Below are 22,069 nucleotides of genomic sequence, written 5' to 3'. Positions count from 1 at the left end.
CAATACCGAGACCTTTTTAACCACCTTATGAGATTGTCCAAACAATCCCCTCCCTCCCTCCCGCCCCCCCAACAGGCACCGTGTGACAATGTTTCGTCGATAGATATGTCACCGCTTGAGTGAAAAGTAAACAAACGGTAATTTCAAATGACTATAAGCGGGGGGGATGGGGTCACGTGCTTGAGTAAGTCATGAGTAAGTCTGACTTGTAGAATAAATATTTGTAGTCATGAGTGGACCTGTTAACATGAATTGGCTGAGCTCACCTGAGGGAGAGTCATTGCTACACCATTTTTACGATCACTCGATTAAAAAAAGGCGCTTCTATGGTAATTTTTAGCTGCAAGGGCCAATAAATCCTCCGATGATGCTCATTGTTTCATTTTTTTTTATTTTTTTGTTTTCTTTTAAGGAATTCTGGAGAGACCAGCTTTACCTTCGTCCATTGAGGAAGTGACTTATAAAATTTTCATGATTGGGAGGCCAGGTGTTGGGAAAACCTCGGTGGTTGCTAGATTCTTGGGCATTGTTGGGAGTGAACATGTAACTTCAGAGATTGGGGGAATTCGAAAGACAACTGTCTACTGGCCTGTGAAGATTTGGGATAAAGTGGTTCTGTTCAAATTGCATTTTTGGGATACGTCGGAGAGCAGTATTAAAAAATATAATCACGTTTTACCTGTGAGTACCTCAATGACAGGGGGATAAAATGGCACTGAATACGGAAATTTTTTTCGTAGAAAAAAGTATACCGTTTTATGAGGATTTTAATGAGTTTTTTTATATTTTCAGGGAGAATTAAAATGCCCTTCTTACCTCATTACTTATCACTTCCATGAAAAAAAAACTCTAAAAAAAACTCACATTCAGAAAAAATCAGTAGCAGTTCATCGACATGAATTTGAGCCCAAGAAATATCTCAGAATAAATTGTATAGAATATTTTTCATTGAATATTTCTGTTGATAAAAAACACACAAAAGTGTTCAATAGAATTGGTCAGAAACCAGTGGAAAGTTCAATAGAAATCCAATAGAATTTTCTAAGAAATTCACTTATTACCCCATAGTCAATTGAAATACTAATTGTGAAATGTTTTTAGGCATGTAAAGACAAAGTGGACGCCATCTGCTCAGTATTTTCCTTCGAAGATCCCACAAGCTTCACCGACATTCCCTACCTCATGAATTCCATGAACAGTATTCAAGATAGACCAGCTAAAATTGTCATTGGAACGAGATACAAACCCTGGTCAACATTGCCAGTAACTGACATTCAAATCAAAGAATTCGAAAGCAAATGGAAGATGAAGGTAATAAAGATAGATGTCAATAAGTCCTCAGCAAGACCAGAGATATTCGACGTTGCTTATCAGTTGAATTCACTCTGTAAATCACTGTGGAATAGAGATCAAGAGTTTATTACTAAACAAATTATTCAAGTATGACACGACAAATGAAGTTCAATTGTCGAACAGTTTTTTTATTTTTATATAAACAATAAAATGAACAGTATCAAATTCACGATTCAACGACTTATACTCAATTATCCTGATCAATCACGCAGGGGTCAGCTTAGCTAGTGGGTCAACTAAACAGTACAGACCAACAACCGATGAAATCAATCCCAACAGGCCAATAGTGCCTGGACTGAGTTTAGTGTACCCCAACGCTGTCATCGGAATGAAGAAATCACATCCATTTTTGAGTGTATCCAAAATTATCCCCTTATGACTCTTGAAACAACTCGAAGTTCTGGACAAGAATTTTTCGGCGGATAAATTTATTTTGGTGCTGTGGCCCAGGCTGTTCTGTTCAATCATTTGAATAATTTCGTACAGATCCCTGACTAAATTCATTACAACAGTAAATAGCCAATACTTGTTGGCAATTGTTGTCCACTTTTCTAGGTTAATCCGAAATAATCCTGCCCGACCGATCCATATCATATGATCAGCCAACAGAAACAATCCATTGGTTATTCTCGAGAATGTGACTGTAAACCTTATAACTAAGTCTGGATCTTTGACCGTTGAGAGGGCGGAGTAAAGACTGTCCAGACATCTCCCAAAACGTAACACTGAAATCCAGTTTTAATTTGAACCATTAAAAATAGTTATTTCCTCATAAGACTGTATCATTTTGCCACTTCTGAACTAATGGTTATCAATAATACTAGACTCCAATTGATCACAAACTCAATCAATGTTTTTAGTCATATCATCTTCCCTTTAGAATTCATTTCATATTTTCGTCTTCAAAATTTAAGTTGGCTTTATACAACTTTAACGAACGTTGTCAGATTATTTCTCTAATTTTTGCCTCGATCGCAACTGAATATTGATGAGCATGAAGATAAACAGCAAGATTGATAAAAAGTCTTACATTTTCTGAACGAACTGAATGTGTACTCCAGGCTCTTCAACACATCCACTGAATTCCTGGTAGTTTCACCATTCTGCAGGAGATACCACCCAGCTCGACTCCCATACTGGAAAAACCTGTAATACGAATTATCAATATCCTTGAAGAATTTCCATTTCATGAAACTTAATTGCACATTGAACTAACCTGGCAATTTTATCCCTGCCAGTAGTCTGACTATTAACTTTAATCAATAGATCCATGTTCATCACGTTTTCCCGGAGCAATGCAGCTGCATATGAACTTTGCCTCCCGACCTTTGATTCCTGGACAGTCTCCTTTATGTCAGACGGAAAAAGTGTATTTTTGTTTTACACCTCGATCATGTGAACCCCCACGTGAGCAGGTGACCTCGAGACACTTGAGCATGTGAAGATATGGGAGATTGATGAATCCACCCCAGGGTGTCTCGACCAACCGGTCTCGTTCCTTAAGGACTCCAATTTACAACTATTCAAACAATAATATCGTCGGCGTTGAACGTCCAACTTGGCGATCTCGTTGAAAAATCTACTCCAGTAGCGCCATCGCGTCTGCGTTGTTGAGAATAACAACGCCGAGTGACAAATGCATTGTGTACAGTCGGAGAGTGAATGGACGGTCAGTACACACCGCCAGCTGATCGTATGAGCGATTATATTCCCCATCGCATACAGTTTGGAGCAATCGAGTGTCAAGTGTCAACGCGTAATTTTATGCGCCACAGTGCACCCTCATAATTCCCAGTCCATGCCCAGTGTGGTTTCAATTAATCCAAAAACAAAAAAATAACCGATAATGAACGAATCGGAGCGTGAGACAGTGGCCCGGAAACAAGTACCAAAATACGGCTTCAAGGTACGATTGGATCACAAATATCCGGAGAAATGGTCGCAGAATCTGAAACCGAAATTGCACCAATTGCTGCCATTAATTCCCCTGGGGATTCGGTGAGAACGTACCCATTATTTACCGAAATTATTCTCATGGTATAAGAAACTTAGTTTACCGGTACTGTTATCGTTTGCACCTGTCACTTGCACGTTGGTACGGTAGAAATCGCTGGGTAATATTCTAGGGTACGATATGCTCGTATTTCCCGTTACGGCAATACCAGAATGAAATACCGATTCATGGGATAGCAGATAAAAGGTGCCACTTACCATCTTTTGGTGCGTTTTTTTTTCAATTTTTCGTGTTTTTTTTGTTTATTATTGGGTTACTAGAAATGCAAAATGACGGGCATTTTTCATATCGCGTCGTGTGACCAAAATGACGGTCATTTTACTGACCGCCATGATTATCATTTTTTCGCGGTAAATTGTGACAGTTGTCGTGGTGGGGATGACAGCCGTCATGTGACGTATTTCCATTAATAAATGTTAGCGCCACCCCGGCCGCAAGCGGCTGGGGTGTTGATGCCATTCATTATGCCCTTTTTCCTGTCATATTCGATGCAACCGATGAGAATCATATGTCCCAATTTATCAGATGTTAAATTTTCATGTTACAATAAACGATTTGCTCGTGTTCTAATTTCTATGTTCACTGAATAAGATTTTTATCATAATTACAATTGAATTCCTTCCAGAACACGCTTTACTTACCTTCAAGAAAATACGTAGGGGAGATTGGGGTAAAATGGACGCTTTTCACTTTTTTAAAAATATTAGTGACGGGTTGAAATGTTAATGAAATTTAATCATTTTTTTTTTCAATACAAAGGACAATTCTTTCCCTTTGTGATGAGCCTAGACTGAGCTCTGTTGATACATTTGTTTCTGAGTTATGAATAATTTTTAAAAAGTCTCAAGTGTCCATTTTACCCTACCCTCCCCTATACAATCATTCTCGTTGCAAACTGCAATACGACAGAGGAGAATCATATGTCCCGACTTTTCAGCTGTTAAATTTTCATGTTACAATAGAGGATCTGCTCGGGTTCTGATTTCTATGTTCACTGAATAAGATTTTAATCATAATGACAATTTAATGCCTTCTAGAACGCACTTTACAGTCTGAATCTGTGTCGGGTAAAAGTGCGCGTACACACTCTCATAATTTTTTAGTTAGTTCACAAGGTTATTCCATTCATCTGTTGTTCACCTCATCAATATAATTCCGTGCTTAGAGTATTATCTGTTCAAAGTGAAAAAAACGATCATCATTTTCACTACCTCAGTAGAAATTGATCGAAATTCTGCGACATTGCGCCAAAGTGCCTATACCTATAACATTGAATGTCGCGCGCGACGTTTTTGCGCCATAAAATTTTTACTAGAGTATATTGCATTCAGATTCTCCTATACTTAACGCCAAAAATGTGAGATAATCTCAGAATTCTAGCTATGAATTTAAATCAATTTTGTTCGAAGAAACCTTAGCAAATCCAATATTAAGAAAGTAGAATAATTCTATTTTCCTCTGACCTAAATGGTTTGCACAATTGATTCGGTTATTCATGTTTCACAGAATGGTATTCAATTCTCTCTTGTTTGTTAGACGGGCTTAATGAAAAGCGCCTGACATTCTCAATTCGTTCGAGATATCCTCCGTATTCGAGTTCTCATTTTCGACTCGAGATATTGCCAATGCTTTTTTTAGAAAGGATTACAAATACACGGTGAAATGTTATCGCATTATTAGGCCCACAAAGCAGAAGAACTCGTGGTATTATGAGGGAATATTCATCTTTTATTTCGCAGTTTTTTCTCAATTTCCGTAAAAATTTCCAAAATAAGCGCTTCGCCAAATCACCGTACGATTATGTGAGTTGTCCCGTTCTTCTGGGGAAATTTCACACTGAATTCGAAAGACTTCTCGAAATTCTTGAATTTCTTCGCAAAACTTCTGGGATTTCATGCAATTTCATTGTATTTACGATATTTCAACGGGTTTCATTCCATTTTCCACGAGATTTCAACGTCATCTGTTCACCAGCATTCGCCAGTGATTGACCCACTTGTCCGTGTATTGTATTGAATGTCGCTTGAAATAACAGTAATGAAATAGACAGTAAAAAATTGAACTCGAATAAAAACTTTTCAGATATCTTTTTTATTATGCACAAATCCGCTGGAAAGGCCGTTTGCCGTTGATGGACTACATAAACCCGCTGCAGGGCCAACAAATTTATGGTTCGTTATGAAACGCCTATTATTGACAACACTACAGTTAATGACTCCATCAATTAAGGTGGATTTGATTAACACCAAGTTTGATGTAGCACTTTGAATCACTAATTAATTGAATTATGTGTTACGTTCAACGAAAAGGAGCGCCAATTGGTGGCATTGGAGGTGGAACCATTGGTCGAGGGTTTAAGGGTGAATTTTGTCGATACTCTCTGATACCGGGTGTTTATCGGCACTACACCGTACAGGGCAATCAATTTATAGTGACAATACGTGATACTGAGGGAAACACCGTTTATAATCAAGTTCTATCGCCCTATCCGTAAGCACATGAATCGAGTCTTCTCGAGGGGTGACTGTCACTTGATTAAAATAATCTCTTAACGACTAGGAAATCGAAATATCTGTCAGCATGGAAGTGGGGTTTCGATGGTAAGAAGGCGAATTACACGGCGCTTTATCCACGATCATGGACTGAGTTTGATATTGACGAGCCGAGGGTGAAGCTTATCTGTCGACAAATATCGCCAGTCATTCCCCATAACTATAAAGACAGTTCACTGCCCTGTGCCGTCTTTGTATGGGAAATAATTAACTTGTCTGGGCGAGATTTGGATGTCAGTGTGACGTTCACGTTCCAGAGTGGAGTTGGGGGCAAGGCAATGTCAGGTACGATTAGTCTAGCAATATTGAGGAAAAAAACTTCATGCACAGCAAAAACGAATGTCTGAAGTGTACGGCATGTTGTAGACATTTTTCAGACACTAAAAAACGTTCGCATAAAATGAAAATTTGCCTGAATTTCAGACGAACAGGTGCCTAAACATCATGTTTAAAATTCAGACAAAAATAATTCATGTTTGAATAATTCATGTTTATTCATGTTTGAAATTCAGACATTGGTTTTTTACCAAAAAGTTATATGCTCTCATGAAGAGAGCTTCTGTCGTGTTCAATCAATTTACTTGTGGACAGAAATGAAAGTTTCCACCAAAACACGATAATTTCCATGAAACAAATGATAATTTCAAGAGGACACTACAATTTTCGTGTCGAAAACTGCGGCTTTGGCAAAACTAAATAATTTCGAGGAGTCAATTTTTTTTTAGGGAAAAATATTCTTTCCTCGTCGGTGTATTCTTCATATGGTATAATCCTATGGAGTTCTCCGAGGTGGAATTCCTCTAGGAATATTTCTGATGGTCATGAGAATAATTCAATTTTGCTGAAAAATATTAAATTCCCTTCTATGTTGGTCGATTGTCCGCAAGTAAATCTGTTCTACTCTATTAAATATTCTCACGTGGTACATATAGTTTTTCGGTAGAGCTAATTTGTTCTCGCAGTGTGTGAGAACGACAAACACTGAAAATGAGAATGAAAAATCGTGACTTTGTGGACATACATTCATTATTCATTTGGCTGGTTGTATTCATTATTTTTTCAGTTTTGTGCATTTAAAATTTTCATATGGGGAGACTAGAAGTTTTTCAATTTTACTCAATTCCATGACCCGCAAAAAAATTTTTTTATTTTCAATTTTATATTTTTGGGTAAATTTTGGGTGTCAGGGAGAGAGACAAAATGTTTTTTAGTTTTCAGTGTGTATTTTTAACGAAAACTCGCTATTCGTTTGATTGAGGGCGGCATAAATCGATAAGAGCATTATATTTCACTGAGAAAAAATACAATTCGAATTGCGCTGTATAATTAATAATGGAGCTGAAGATATTTTTGCTACCTCGTTATCGGGTAATGATGATACCACCAATGAGTAATGGCAGTGGTATAAATTTTACAGCATCAATTATTCAGTAGAGAAGTGTAAAATGGAAATCCCATTAGCTGAAAACAATTTTGAAAGTCATTTGAATGTTATTTCAGTACCACGTAGTGTTGAAATCCAGAGACAGCTACTAAACACCAGAATTTTTTCTCCTTGTGCATTTTTTCCCTGCACATTCCCACAAAAGTCACATGATTTTTCACCTCCTGCATAACTCTATCACGCAATTTGACTCCCACTAAATTCGATACCCCCCCGGTAAATGCAATCCTTCGATAGGTGAAAAATGGAACGAGTGTTTCGAATACAAAAGCACCTCCGGTGTGATGATACACCAGAAATTGAAGGAAATGCCATGCACGTACGCAATAGGTTCAAGAGCAAGGGAAAATGTTGACATTTCGAGGACTCTGAAATTTGATCCACTAGGCGATGGAATGGAGTTTTGGAAGTCACTCGAATGGACTGGTAAACTTGATGCTGAGCCAAGGAGGCAATCCCCAAAGACATGTAATTTTTTTTTGACAGACAGTACGGAAGGGCAGTTCTATCATATTATCTAATTTTATTGAATTCGATATAGTAAAGGATATTGCCTGTGGGGTTTGTGCTTCTACTCGGGTCAAAGCTGACGAAACACGGGAGATTGAGTTCACTTTATCCTGGGACATGCCAAAGATACATTTTGCGGGGAAATCACGAGAATATTTGAGGTGATGGCAAAACATTATAAATACATCAAATACATATACCGCCTGTTTCTCATGATGTTCATGAAACCGTTGTTGCTGGAAATAATCCGAGTACTGTTATGAATATCGACCCAAAAATTCAACCCGAAAAACGGTGTTCCAGGTATTACACTAAATATTTCAGTTCATCAGATGGCACAGTTGCGCCAGAAATCTGCCACCACGCATTGAATAATTACGAGACATGGGAATTGGAAATCCATAACTGGCAAAAAATGATTTTGAATGATAATGACTTGCCAGAGTGGTACAAGAGTGCTCTATTCAACGAATTATATTACGTAGCTGATGGAGGCTCCGTATGGCTGCGTACCGATGAACCTGATAATTTGGAATTCCAGGATATACGGTAATGTACAAGAATGAACAACTTGCATATTTCTCTGTTATCATTTTTTGGTATAACACCATGTTGCGAGAACTGTTTATATGAACAGCGTATGAAAATGGGTGGAAACAATTTATTAATGGGGGATTAAATATTCAAGTGAAGGAAAAAGCATTTATCATGGAGAGTTACAAATCCTTCAAACATGCATATAGCCCGATTCTCGTAATGTTCATTAACCCGTGGGTACTCGGAGATGATGCGAGTGCAGTTATAAATATTTTCCTAAAAATTCTACTCGATAAATCAGACGATACAGTTGCTTCAGAAATCTCTTACCAGATATATTCAATAATTAGGAGACATGAAAATTGGAGACATTTATATGATCAACGTATAAAAGCTGACGGAATAATAATTTATTAATGGGGGAATTAAATATTAAAGTTGATGAAACGCGGGAGATTGAGTTTACTCTATCCGGGGACAGGCCAAAGATACATTTTGCGGGGACATTACGAGAATTTTTCAGAGAACAGCAAAAGCATTTATCATGTAGAGTTATAGATACGAGATATCAAATATGCTTGCAGCTTGATTTTCACAATATGTTCATTAAGCCGTGAGAACTCCGATATAATCCGAGTGCTGTTATAAATATTCTCCTAAGAATTCCATCTGACACATCAGACGGTACAGTTTCGCCCGAAATCTGTTCCCAGGCATTGAATAATTACGAGGCATGCGAATTGGAAATCCATAACTGGCAACAAAATAATCTTGTATGATAATGACTTGCCAAAGTATAGATCAAGAGTGTTATATTCAATGAATTATTTTACGCAGACGATGGGGGCTCTGAGTACGTGTATCGATGAGCCTGAATATTGACAACTACTGTCTTTCAAAGCTCTTCAAAGCCGTTAGCCCGTCATCTCCCTTTTATCCTTAAAACTCTTAAAAAATATATATTTTCAACTCGTGAATATAATTTTTTCTTTAGTTCCCTTGAATTATTTTTTGTCATTCCGGCCATAAGGCAGTGCTCCACGGACGTTGCGCGTTGTGACTAGATAGTATATTTCGCCATTAGGCCGAAATGTACTATTATAAAATGAAAAAAGCAAGAAAATATGCAAGTTTACTATCAAGTATCTGTGGACAAGTGATCCAGTAAAACAATGAAATTTCTAATACTTCAAATTTATCCTATTTTTATAACTTTAGGTTTCTTGAATTAGGAATACCCGGATTGCTAAATTCTATTCGTCAACTTTCCTGTTCTAAAATTAGTCGACTCATTTTTGAATTTCCTTGTTATTTTAAATATATCACCTGACACTTTCACTGAATTAAGGTCGAATTAGCCTTCAATTATTCCGGACTGTTCCTCCTTTCTGAATGTTTTCAGTTTAAATTAGATTTTAATTTTATATTTCATGATTGTTTTTTTTTGAAGTTTATACCAAATCCGTTTATACCAAATACCAAGAGTTAACGAATCTCGTTTGGAATAAATGAACCAGTAATTAGCAATACTTGTTACATTTTACGAATGAAGTATTACTAAGCGTCCTCTAAAGTGAGTGCTTTCTTATAGGAGAGAATACGGCCAATTTGCATATCTCGAGGGCCATGAATATAGGATGTATAATACCTATGATGTACATTTTTATGCTGCATTCGCCTTGGCACAATTGTGGCCACATTTGCAAGCTAGCGTACAATACGAAATTCGAGATACTATTCAAATGGAAGATAATCGTGAAAGATCGTCACTCTATGATGGCTCCAGGCACGTAAGGAAATTGAAAGGCTCTGTACCACACGATGTTGGAGATCCCGGTAAGTAAAATTCTCGCACCCCTCCATCTACGTTTTTTCTTCGCCCTTTATAACACGGTAAAAAAATTGATGATCATGGATTTTTATCGAACTCAACGAACAGAGGAGGAGCCATTTCAAATGATAAATGCATATCCCATTCACGACGTATCCGCCTGGAAAGACCTGAATCCGAAATTCGTTCTCAGTTGTTACCGAGATTACTGTCTATTTGGTGATGTACAGTATCTCCGGGACTTTTGGCCGAGTATCAAAGAGGTACTTATCGTGTATATTTAAATGTTGAGTAATGATTATTACGGCCAATCATTACTATTCATGAGGCAGGAGTGTCGTTTTTCTCTTAAGAGAGTCACTTTTAAATTTTATTGCAATTGTTTGGTTTGTAAACACAGATTTTGGGCCGCAGTTTGGCTTGGGATAGAGATAACGATGGACTCATAGAAAATTCCGGCTTCCCCGATCAAACTTACGATAGTTGGGTGATGACGGGACCCAGGTAACCTATAATGAAAATACTAACAGAGCGTAAATTTAATTACTGATAAAATAATATTACTATCCTTCTCTCTCAGTGCATATTGCGGTAGCTTGTGGTTAGCATCTCTGCGGTGCGCTGTTCAAATAGGAAAACTTGTCGGGGATAACGAAAGCGCTGCGAAGTACTCCGAAGTATTGGAAAAGGGCAAACTTGCTTTTCAGGAGAAACTGTGGAATGGTTAGCTTTATATTAATATTAAATTTTCTCACTGGGAAGTTGTTTCTTGTATAGTACAGGGGGAAATGTATTGTTAATTGCAGGTACTTATTACAACTTTGATAGTTGCAAATCGGATCATCGGAAAGCCATTATGAGTGATCAACTTTGTGGCCAGTGGTATTTGCGAGCCTGCGGCTTTGACCATGATGTAAGGAAGTATTCAGGCAGTATTTATTGGGGTTATTCGAGGGATCTATAGAGTTTTGCACTGACCACACTGTAGGCTCTGAGGTTTTCAATAATCAAATGGTTTAATGAAGTTGCGGGAAAGTAATCAGGGGAGAGTTTTATGTCGTTAGGATCGTCCGAATCACGCTTGCTACGTATGAGTTTTTCTTTAAACATTTCCGTCGGATAAATAAACAGTGAAAATTGCGTAAACATCCGGAAACTTCATTTCTTTAATGGTGGGATCGATCTCGGGAACATTTCGCATTACAAAAAAAATTTTGCGGACTTGACGAGATCATTTCGAGCGCAGAAGATTTATCGTTCATCAATTATGCTTTTGTTCATTCATGATTCAATTAATAATTTATTCATTATTATTCTGTTATTCTCCAGTTTATTACCTTTATATGACAGCAACTTTCCAATAATTTTTTGGAACGGTATAATCGTCGCTTAATTCCCCTCGAATTGTTTTAATATTCAATTTAATTGCATGAGAAAAATTTGAACGACATCATGAGGCTGAATAATCATCGTGATTAAATTTTACAACATCGTTTTTTTTTCGAATATTCCGGTCTGACAAATAAATACTGGAAATTGTTTAAACCTTCGGAAATTTGGTTTAAATTTGGAAAAATTGATGTCTATTATGTTAGAAAATTTATTGGTCATCAATTATTCATGAAAAACGGTTTCAATTTTCGACGCCGGTAACTTTCTCATAATTTCATGAATTTTCCTCAAAAGTAAACTATTTTTTTTCAACTTTTTAGACCATTTACAAATACGTACTGATCGTCGTATAAATTCTAAACATCTCGCATTACCCAGTGTTTCAATTAAAATACCAGAAGAAAATGTAAAAAAATGCATCCACAGAATCCCCCTCATCCAAATTAAAATTTGAAAAATATAAATTTTTTCTTTCCAATTTTTTAGTTTACTGTGAAGTAATAGAAAGAGGATTTCTGAATATAAATGAATTGATTACATAATTGAGAAAATTATGTCGAGAGTAGATGAGTTATAGGTCATCAATCATTCATGAGAAAAGATCTCAATTTTTAATGACAGCAACTTTCAAATTATCGTATGGATCTTCCTCAAAAAGTAGACTAGGTTAATTCTTCTCCGATGTTTCAAGTATTTCCTAACGGTTTTAAATTAGAAATCAACACGTGGTACAGATTTCAAAAACTTTTGATGAGAAAATTATGATAAACTCTGCGGCAACATGAAGAATTGGGCTTGAATGGGGAAAAAGTTGTGGAAGGGCTTGGGCCTCCTCGAGCTCCACAAAATTATGATCCCTTTCATTCAGGTTTTCCCCGAGGAGAATGTGAATTCCGCTTTGCACGCAATATTTACGAATAATGTGATGAAATACAAGGATGGCAAACAAGGTGCAGTGAATGGTTTTCTCCCAACGGGATCCATAGATTACATGACAATAATGAGCGAGGAGATGTGGGTTGGCGTTACCTATGGGCTCGCCGCATTGATGATTCATCAGGTACTACGTCACATTATAATCAAAGAATGAAGAAAACTAATCAGTGAAATTCATTGCCACTGTTATGGGTTCATTACAGGGTATGGTTGATGAGGGTTTTCGTACTGCTGAAGGGGTATATCGTACTGTTTATGAGAACATTGGAATGGGTTTTGAGACGCCCGAAGCCCTGTTCGAGAATAATTATTATCGGGCGATTGGTTACATGAGACCTTTGGCGATTTGGGCTATTCAACACGCATGGACCATGAGAAAGAAAATAAACGACAAAGAGCAGCTGCCCAATTGAATGCACGATTCCATGGACGCTTTGTAGCTCCAACCATCGATTTTCAGTAAATATAGGGATTCTACATTGTACACGGAAAATACGGAGAAGGTTGAGGAAAAATTACTAGAAAACTCTGATAATTGGACAGTAGAATTCGGTTCTAGGTCTTTTTTACTTCATATCAAGAGAAAGAATGCAAGGCAAAGAAATGGTAAATTTTTTCTGTTTGCTCCTAAAAAATTTATCACTGTCGTCTAATTTGTTCTGAAATAGCGCAGTGTGTGTAGAATTCTATCAAAAGTTACGCCAAAGATTACATAGGTCGACATACTTTTTCCCTTACAAAGCGCCAAATTTTCCTGTGAGTTATAGAATTATTATCGCTCAGGAATTGGGGAATAAAAGGGAAAACCCATGCGAAAAATTTTAATATTTGACGAGAGGTAATTTAACTCCCACTTGAGTTACTCTTTTACTTGAGGAAACGTAAAATTCTCTGAAGACAAAGGAATTTTTCGATGAATTATATAAAACTACTCGTGATCTTCGAATCAATTTTCCCTTAACTTTTCTCCCGTAGGAATAGAATAGAATATCAGTATTGCAATTAAAATGAACGATTTTGTAATTCAATAAAACTCAATTTATTTTACAAATTTCTAAAATAGATCAATGCCTTCATCCATTTACAACAGCAATGAACTCGCTTTATTCCTGACCATTCGATATTCGGTTATGTGATACGGTTTCTATTACTCGAGTGGAAACTCAAATCAGGGTAGAATAAGCGACTGATCATTAAACACTGACATTCATCGCTTTTAGGTTAAAAATGTAATGCTTGTGTGGTTCCATGCCTGATCGAAATGTTAGGATCAAATTGGCTTCGTCAGTACCGGATCCTATTCACAGAAACACAAATTTCCCAGTATCACGGTACTGAAATCCAGAACCACGGTACTGGAATTGAAAACCGTTGGGTATTGAAGTGAAGAACCTTGGGTTCTTAAAATAAGAACCGTTGGGCGCATTCAAATATTGCGTCATTCGATTAAGGAGAGGCGGAGGTTCTTTATTTTGCCTAAGTTGTGATGCCACAACATATTGAATGAAGATAATTTGTGAAGACAAGGGTCAATTAAGAACCTCAAGATTTTGATTTTGAAAATCCCAGGTTTCTCGATTTCAGCACCGAATGGTTATTTTAACCCTATTTGGTCACCATATGAAGTTAACGCCGCAGCACGTCGTTTTTCGCTAGTTATATTAATTAATTGAGTAGATAACCGGAAAAATTCAGAAAATTTCTCTCCAATTGAATAACACATTATAGTGATTTTAGAACGATATAATCCAATTTTGAATTATTTCCTACAGAAGAATTCTTTTTCCCATGTTGAATGAAACGGCTCATTACGCAACGTTGCCGGAACCTCGGTAAACGCGCCCGGGCAGTGTAGAGTAAATTTGGCAACGTTAAAGCCTAAATAACACGACGGCACATTCCCGCGGAGGTGATCAAGGCGCATGCTTGCGTAGAGTGACCAGACTAGGGTTAAGAACAGAAACCACTGAATTTCAGTTAAAATTGCAGAAAACTAGAACTTTTTCACAGACAGAAACGTGTTTTCTCCCAGCTGTGTACGGATCCAGTCGAGGTTTCAGTGATCAGAACAGGAATTCACTCCGCCACATTGGATTCAGGAAGGCCCTTCTCCATTCGGTGAGTCCCAATGCGTATTTATATAAAAATATTTGTCATTTTATTTTTTTATATAGCCGTTTTTTTAATTATGTAAATAATGCAAATATCAGTTGTGACGTTGAATAAAAACATGTTTAAACAACGAAAAAACAGTCCCAATGCGTATGCGACTTCGCGCACACGACTATGCGAATGCTCGCGTCGTATGCGAAGGGTGCGCATTGGGACCCAACGACTCGAGAATAGCCCCTCTGATCCTAAGTCAAATCAAGAAAATTCTGATCAGTATTGGATCTACCGACGTCGGTGGCCGAAGCGGCTAGGTGCGAGCCTAGTGTGCGAAAGGTTGTGAGTTCGATTCCCCGTGGAACCGAGTTTTTCAACCGGAGGCTCTGGCGAGCGGGAGGTCGCTAATATAGTGACCGCCTGTATCGGCATGGGTTTTCTGTGGTTTCCCATGCTACTCCTATGTTCTATAGGAGTGCGAATGCGGTACAGTGTAGAATCCACAGCCGCATGCGTAGGGTTGGATAGGGCCGATTAGCCAATCAGAGGGCAGAAAGGGCCGGAATATATAAAAAAAAAAAAAAAGTATTGGATCTAGACACAAGCAAACTGAGCGAAATTTCCACCTGGCAAGTGACGAAGACTAACCGAGTTCACTCAGATATCAGTCAGTTTGAACTGCAACGGTGACGCTATAGTATTGATAAACCCACTATTTATCTGAATCGGTGGATTAGACCATTCTACCCGAAAATTTTTCACAATTCTCATCACAAGCGTTTCAATTTCCATTTCGGCGAATCGTCTGCCAATACATGTGCGGGGTCCAAAACCGAAAGGCATGTAGGCGAATGGATGCGCCTCTTTAGCCGATTTTATCGTGGCCAATGTGTTCTCCCTCAACCACCTCTCGGGTATAAATTCACCGGGTTGAGAGAAGTGTTCTGGGCTAACAGCTAGTACACTGTGAGAGGCTATTAAATCACACTGAAATGCAAAATTTAATAGTTGAGCTGATCAAACCGAGGAGAATATTTAGGGTGATAAATATGAAAATAATCTGACCCCTTTTGGAATTTGATAGCCACCGATGACAACGTCTTTCTGCATCGTTCGGAGGTTGCCAATTGCGATTGGGATTAATCGCAGTGATTCTTTGATGCACGCTTTAAGGTAAGGTATGTTATTCAAAATGTCGTATGTCACCGGTGATATTTTCTCCGTCAGCAAATTTTCCACCTCAGCGCGTAATTTTTCTTGCACACGGTGATTTATTGCTATGTGGTAGAGCAGTGTACCTGTGGCATTGCCAGTCTGAAATATGCTTCCATTAAATAATCGCTTTTCAGGATAAATTTAATCTTATTTACCGTGCACATACCGTATCGATTCCAGCGGTCAACATATCAAGTGCCATTATGTATGCCGTTTGTTCGTCAATGCTCAATAGACTCTCCAGTACGCTCCGCTCATCTGGTCCCTTTGGTGATTTGGAAAATCTTATTTGAGCTTCGTCAATGTGTTTGCAGGCAATTCCATTTATCAAATCCAGTGTGCGGAATAATTGTCTCAGTTTTTTTGTATCGTAGAGGCGCCACAGGGAGGGAAGGACTTCGAGTTGATAGAATAATTCAAACATTTTGTGAATTGCATTTATCATTCTCTGGGGATCGGAGTCTGGAGGGAGATTGTCTTCCAGGCAGCCCAGACGGTGATCCAGGGCGATTGCGCAAATTGCTGGAAATGTCTTGTAATTAACACGTGCGGTAGCACAAATTAATTAATGTTTTCATTCATGATGTAGTGCGTGGGTATGAGGTCGATATGTCCTATCTCTAAAAGTAGAACGTTTCTTGAAGTTGGTTTGTATCGAGATATATCGAAACTGACTGGCTAATCTACAATGCACTAATGCTCAATTCTGATTAGTCTATGAGTCGCGTATTCCTGGCTGTATTAAATGCAGTGGATTTCACTCTTTCATATTCACGTTAAATAATAATGAAGCTTTCATGATTTGAATGCAGACAAGAATAAGCGCGCGCCCGCTCTAGTGGTCAATAATATCATTCAATGGATCTCTGATGAATCATGAAGAATGATTGAGAGAATTTCCACGTTTACTCCTCACGGAGAGATTGAACTTTTTCACAGTGTGAAAACCACAAATCTACAACTCAATACGAGATGAATTTACTTCAACAATTGAGGGAAAAACTTTCTCATTATCAGCAAGGATTTACGGTGGCAGGATGCAGCTGTCACTCGCCCAAAGAACTCTAGTGACAAAAAACCTTGTTTTTTTCCTTCGAAATGTGTGAGTGCACGTGTTTGCGTCCCAGGTGATTAATAAAAACTTGCGGAGCATTTTCCCGCGCACTTACACTCGAGAGCCCACTTATTCATCTCGTTGTTGAACGTGGTAGGCAGTTTCAAAGTTTTTACATCTCGGAGTTTCCGTATTCTCGCGATAAAGTCACTGGCAACTTCGTCGACTTGCACCACGTGGGGTTTGATGCTCCTCGGCGACATCATATGCTGGTTCACATTCTTGCGAAAGTTGTGCCAAGCCTCACCTTGACTGAGAATAATAAATTCGGAAAACAAACTATTTTATTATGTTTCGGAATTGATTAGGAACTATACTGTCAGAAATTTTTTGAGATTTCATGGAAGATATTATAGTAAATCTCATGAGAGTGACGTTGAATCGAATTTTGGGAAAAAATGGTTATGAAATTTCAAGTTTTAAGTAGAATTCACCGAAATTCATGAGTTTTCAGTGGGAGTGGATGGAAATTTCACAACTCTCTGAATATTCAGAAATAAAATTACATGAATTTTCAATTTTTCCTTGAATTCTCCTGATTTTTCTGAATTTTTGCAGAATAATTGAACTCAAAAATCAAGTATTTCATTGATTTTCAGATCATTTAAACAGAAAATAAATGAAATATTTGATTTTTCAATGACTAGATTTCCTGAAATTTCAGTGGGACTTGAGCACGATAAAAATTTCCGGAATTTGGCCTGGAAAATTCAGACGAAAATTTTTAACAGTGTAGGATTGAATTCTAAAATTTTTGTCACCTAGCTACTAGTCCATATTTGTCTTTGTAAAGATGAGAATTTCTCTGGCGATAACTGGCCATTGTTTGAATTGCCACTCGCATAGGTCGGGGCCCTTCCAGCCTGTACATTTTTTCGCAGTCCTCCGCATTGAACAAAAACACGGCAGCTCGTCGACCAGGTATGCCCTCCAATTTGACGATATTCCCATAGTCCCTCTGGAGCATCAACATTTGGTCGAACGCGGATAGATTTGCATATTCACCTATTGAAATAGCACTTGCATTAAACACCCAATTACACTGTTGGAAAATTACTCTTAAATTTTCAAGTGAAAAAGCATGAATTTTTTAATAACGACAAAGTTACACGAAATTTCTGTATATTTCTTCATTGACGAATCGGTTAATCTTTTGAATATTCAAGTGATTCTCTATTTCCAGGCCCATACGGCACTGAAAAATGTTGAAAATTGGAAAAATTCAGGCAACAACTTTTCTGAATTCTGAATCTATTTAAAATTCAGGCTTTCATTGTAATATCAATGATCGTTTACCATGAAAAACCCAATTCTCTTGAATTTTCAAGATGAATGAGAAATTTTATGAACATTTTCATTTGAAATTAAATGCAAACTCACAACACTGAGAATTCAGATGACGCTGTGACTGAAACTTCAAGAAATTTCTAACAGTGTATATGGTGGTACACTGAGAAAAAAAAGTTTTTGCGAAGTGAGTCTTTATTTCAATCCAGAAACTCACAGCTTCGAAATTTCCAAGGCCAAAATATCTTACTATCTCAATGTAGAAGAAATGTTCTCAAAGAAATCTCACTTTCCACGAATAATTCACCCTTTAGTGATTACTAAAATCACTAACGGTTAGTCATTAAAATTTTGTGGTAAATACTCAACGAATGCTCGGAGATGACAAATTTTTATCGTGAAAGTAGATTTGGTTATTCCAAGAAATTAATGCGTTGTGTGCATTTGCATACTATGTCTATTGGTTCTGAGAAATGTTTATTTGCTGCAGAACAAGCGCCAACTAGCCACATTTCTGGTTCAATAATGATAAGTGATGATGGTCTGTATGAATGTTTCAACGAGATTGCTTTCATATCCTGAATCCAGTCACAGAATTTCAAATGGCTGATGAAAAGCGTTTGCGTGATAATCCAATTGCGAATGTTGGATAACATTGAGCACATCCCAGGGCAAAGCTCTGCGTTGACCTTGGTCATACCAGAATATTAGGGCAGAGTGGGGCAAAATGGGCACGTCAATTTTCTTTAAATCTACATAACTCATAAACAAATGATTATTCATTTGTTAAGTTCAGTTTACAAAGGGTAAGAATTGTTCTTTCGAAAGAAAAGAGTATTCTTCGTTAAAAACGTCATTTACCACAGCTTATGTAAATTTTTTTATAGCATAGCGTCTGCAACGTGCCGGTTTACAAGCTCGCGTGCGACAAAAAAAATTGTCCCATTTCATCGAAAATTCAATGAGCTATTTAGGGGGAGACTACTATGAGTTTTAAAAGTCGCGACTATCGGAGTGAGATTTCGCATGCATTGAAGATCGATTATACATGTCTAAAAACGAATAATTAGTTCAAAAAAATTAATTGTTTATCGTTCGTTTGCCCCGCCGACGCTTAAAATGTTAAAAATAGTCTAGGGCCTCCAATTTGTTAGCTACAGAGTTTTTTTTTCAAAATTAAAAAACAAATGTGTACAATAACAATTACCAATTAGTTTTTCTAAATTCGACTTTTACACAGGTAATTTCGTTTTAATATAAAAATTCGCGTTATTCACGTAAATAGGAAAACAAATTATCCTTAGAATATTTAAAATATATTCTCGATTCTTTTAGAAACATTTTTCGGGCAATTTTACATGAATGCACCCATTGAAATTCCGGTCTGAAAAGAATTTATTTGGCACAAATGAATTTTTTCTGTGTACTAGTTAAATTCTTTTTCCCCGCATACCCAGAAAAATAGTTTATTCGAATCAAATAGAGATGATTTAATTCAAATAAACCATGTACTGCGTGCAGCGTAAGCCGCTCAATTCAGCATCAAGAAAATGTTACCAATGAATGGCATGAATCTTATCATATTCCCAATAAGCGGCAGTGATTTAGGTCCCGGTATGTTCTCGTACGGTGTTGCCTGCTCCCACGTTAATTCTCTCTGATTTCTATGCCCAACCGGGCAAGCCGCAGCATTTGCATAGGACTTCATTGGAGTTATATCCCTTGGCAGCTCCTTCAGCCTCCTCACCCGCATCTTGGAGCCCATTGTTACTATTCACCGAGTGGCCACTTGTTACGATAGAAATTCAATTCATCTATTCACGTTTCGTTATCACTGATTCATTAACTCAACTTAGATCTGCCCGTATCGAATTGCATTCAGTGGGCAATTATCTGAGAACTTCCGACATTCATGATAGTAGTTGATTAGTTATCGAACAATCTTGATAACCCGAATTCACTTGGACGTACATTTGTGTGCTCACTAATTAGCTCATGTGTTGTGCTGTCCGTGATATTATTTCACTCGACAGATTTATGATACAATGAGTACTGCAGGTGTCCCTCGGTGCCAAGTGAATCGTGAAGCACGAGTTCCGATTGGAGAATAGAAGACATTAAATTTTTTATTCAACCGGTGGATAGGTGACACCGGAAACTTCACTGCGTTATAATCACTCTATTCACGCAGAAGAGCCAACTGCATACTGTGACATGATCACTGAGACAGGAAAGCGTCGATCAAAGTCCCTCGCACTGTAGGCTGGGGGAATATTGCATTAAGCGAGAGCACGGGTATTTCTTCTCCGATGTACGTCGATGGAAAATTACTGACGCGGATTAATAAAACATCCTGATAAGACGGGTGATCTTGCATAGACGAGGGACTTCGTATTCTGTAGGTCACCAACTTTTGCTGTTATTGTGATTCTCATTACGGCAATGATGCACTGAGAAAAAAAATACTTCTGTAGGGAAATTATGCTTCCTGAAGAGATCTTCTGTCGTGTCTATGTATGTATGTATACGTGAGTGTATATGTGATCGATCGTTTTTCGATGATAACTAATAGTACATTAGAGTACAAGGGCACAAATTTCGTTTTCGACGAATGTGAAGTTTACAGGCCGAGCCGAAGGCGAGGTCTGTATTCACATTCGTTGAAAACGAAGTTTATGCCCGAGTGGTCTATACTATTTTATGCCACATCGTACAGAAGCGCAGCGTGCGGTAAACTCGACTTATTGCACGGCGTGCCATAAAAAAATAATTGTTTAAATGAATCCAATTGTGATGTGAAATATTGTTCCCAATGACGTCGTGATCGAGTTCGATCAGGAGATTGATTCTATCATCTGTTGTTGAAAAAATTTATTTTGAAACCAACATTCAGGGAAAGGTAAAAAAAATTAGTAGTGAAGCGGTAAAACGGATTAAGCCGATTTAGGCCTCAGCCGAGTTTCTGAGGAATATCTCCGAATCTAAAGGAGATAACGAAATTTTCATAATAACCTTTTTTGTAGAGCGATTTAGAGGTTACAAAAAAGGTCTGAACAAAAAATGGTCTATTTCTCTTAGATTCCGAGATATTCATTGAAAACTGGCCAAAATCGACGTAAACCGTTTTACCGCTTCGTTACTGAATTTAACATTGGGTTATTGTTAGCTGCCAACGTTGGGTCAGTGTGCAATGAATCATTGAAGACAATTTAAAATCCATCGTCATAGAAACCCCATTCGAAAGCTAACTGCTAATTTATTATCAAAAATATATTGCCTATGGCGTGACGAAAGCAATTTCCCACTTGTTTTCTCCATTACCCACATTACAATCCACAGTGGACCATTAATCAATCAAAACCAAGAAATATTTTTGTCTCTAACAATACTTGGCTATTGCACCAGCTTTATCCTGATGGTTTGCTGATACCCCATTGTTCTATCACATTTGCGAACTGAATGTCCTTGGGATGAGTCTTTTCCAGAGACAGCTGGGTCGTGATCCCCCGCCTCCCTCTCCGCAATTCGGATTACATTGATGAATAAATTTCCATCGCAAGTGCTTTAATTTAAACTATTAATTTCGGCTTGATAAATGACGAATTTTCACGATTATTATTTAATTAATATTAATTGCATATTAAACAATTCATGGGCAGAAGATGTATCGATGATTCGTCATTAGCATTAATTGGACATTTACGATATATTGAGTCAATTAAAATTTCCAATAGTAATTTGAGGATCAAAGTTTTCCGGCCGTGAAAAAGGTACGTAC

The 22,069-nt window shown here is 37.6% G+C and overlaps 4 protein-coding genes across 5 annotated transcripts; 2 read left to right on the top strand and 2 right to left on the bottom strand.

Annotated features, from left to right (window-relative positions):
- The first annotated feature begins 78 nt into the window (after positions 1-78).
- Positions 79-1,522, top strand: LOC107044165 (ciliogenesis and planar polarity effector 2). 2 transcript variants are annotated; one of them, XM_015266046.1, is made up of 4 exons: positions 87-137; positions 228-329; positions 413-681; positions 1,102-1,522. In XM_015266046.1, the coding sequence occupies exons 2-4, from the start codon at positions 230-232 to the stop codon at positions 1,444-1,446; spliced, it is 714 nt and encodes a 237-aa protein (XP_015121532.1). In that variant the 5' UTR covers positions 87-137; positions 228-229; the 3' UTR covers positions 1,447-1,522. The 2 variants fall into 2 exon arrangements, with proteins under 2 accessions (XP_015121475.1, XP_015121532.1); XM_015265989.1 differs by having other exon boundaries at positions 79-329.
- Positions 1,458-3,269, bottom strand: LOC107044287 (peroxisomal membrane protein 11B). Its single transcript, XM_015266134.2, has 3 exons — positions 2,570-3,269; positions 2,384-2,499; positions 1,458-2,078 (listed from the first exon to the last, which is right to left on the bottom strand). The coding sequence occupies exons 1-3, from the start codon at positions 2,629-2,631 to the stop codon at positions 1,558-1,560; spliced, it is 699 nt and encodes a 232-aa protein (XP_015121620.1). The 5' UTR covers positions 2,632-3,269; the 3' UTR covers positions 1,458-1,557.
- On the top strand, positions 2,906-13,629 carry LOC107043956 (non-lysosomal glucosylceramidase). The gene is made up of 14 exons (XM_015265712.2): positions 2,906-3,351; positions 5,450-5,538; positions 5,677-5,857; positions 5,927-6,204; positions 7,601-7,831; positions 7,905-8,034; positions 8,177-8,422; positions 10,002-10,246; positions 10,350-10,504; positions 10,642-10,745; positions 10,822-10,964; positions 11,048-11,154; positions 12,502-12,693; positions 12,773-13,629. Exons 1-14 carry the CDS (start codon positions 3,200-3,202, stop codon positions 12,980-12,982), a joined length of 2,463 nt encoding a protein of 820 aa, XP_015121198.1. The 5' UTR covers positions 2,906-3,199; the 3' UTR covers positions 12,983-13,629.
- A 1,571-nt stretch (positions 13,630-15,200) lies between these two features.
- On the bottom strand, positions 15,201-20,500 carry LOC107043814 (cytochrome P450 CYP12A2). Its single transcript, XM_015265484.1, has 6 exons — positions 19,849-20,500; positions 17,766-18,009; positions 17,060-17,256; positions 16,057-16,412; positions 15,741-15,989; positions 15,201-15,662 (listed from the first exon to the last, which is right to left on the bottom strand). Exons 1-6 carry the CDS (start codon positions 20,054-20,056, stop codon positions 15,333-15,335), a joined length of 1,584 nt encoding a protein of 527 aa, XP_015120970.1. The 5' UTR covers positions 20,057-20,500; the 3' UTR covers positions 15,201-15,332.
- Between the last annotated feature and the right edge of the window lie 1,569 nt (positions 20,501-22,069).

The sequence above is a fragment of the Diachasma alloeum genome, unplaced genomic scaffold, assembly GCF_001412515.2.
Source record: "Diachasma alloeum isolate Michigan unplaced genomic scaffold, Dall2.0 Dall_scaffold_00176, whole genome shotgun sequence".
In the NCBI taxonomy this organism is placed as follows: Eukaryota; Metazoa; Arthropoda; class Insecta; order Hymenoptera; family Braconidae; genus Diachasma; species Diachasma alloeum.
This window is presented reverse-complemented; position numbering and strand designations above follow the sequence as displayed.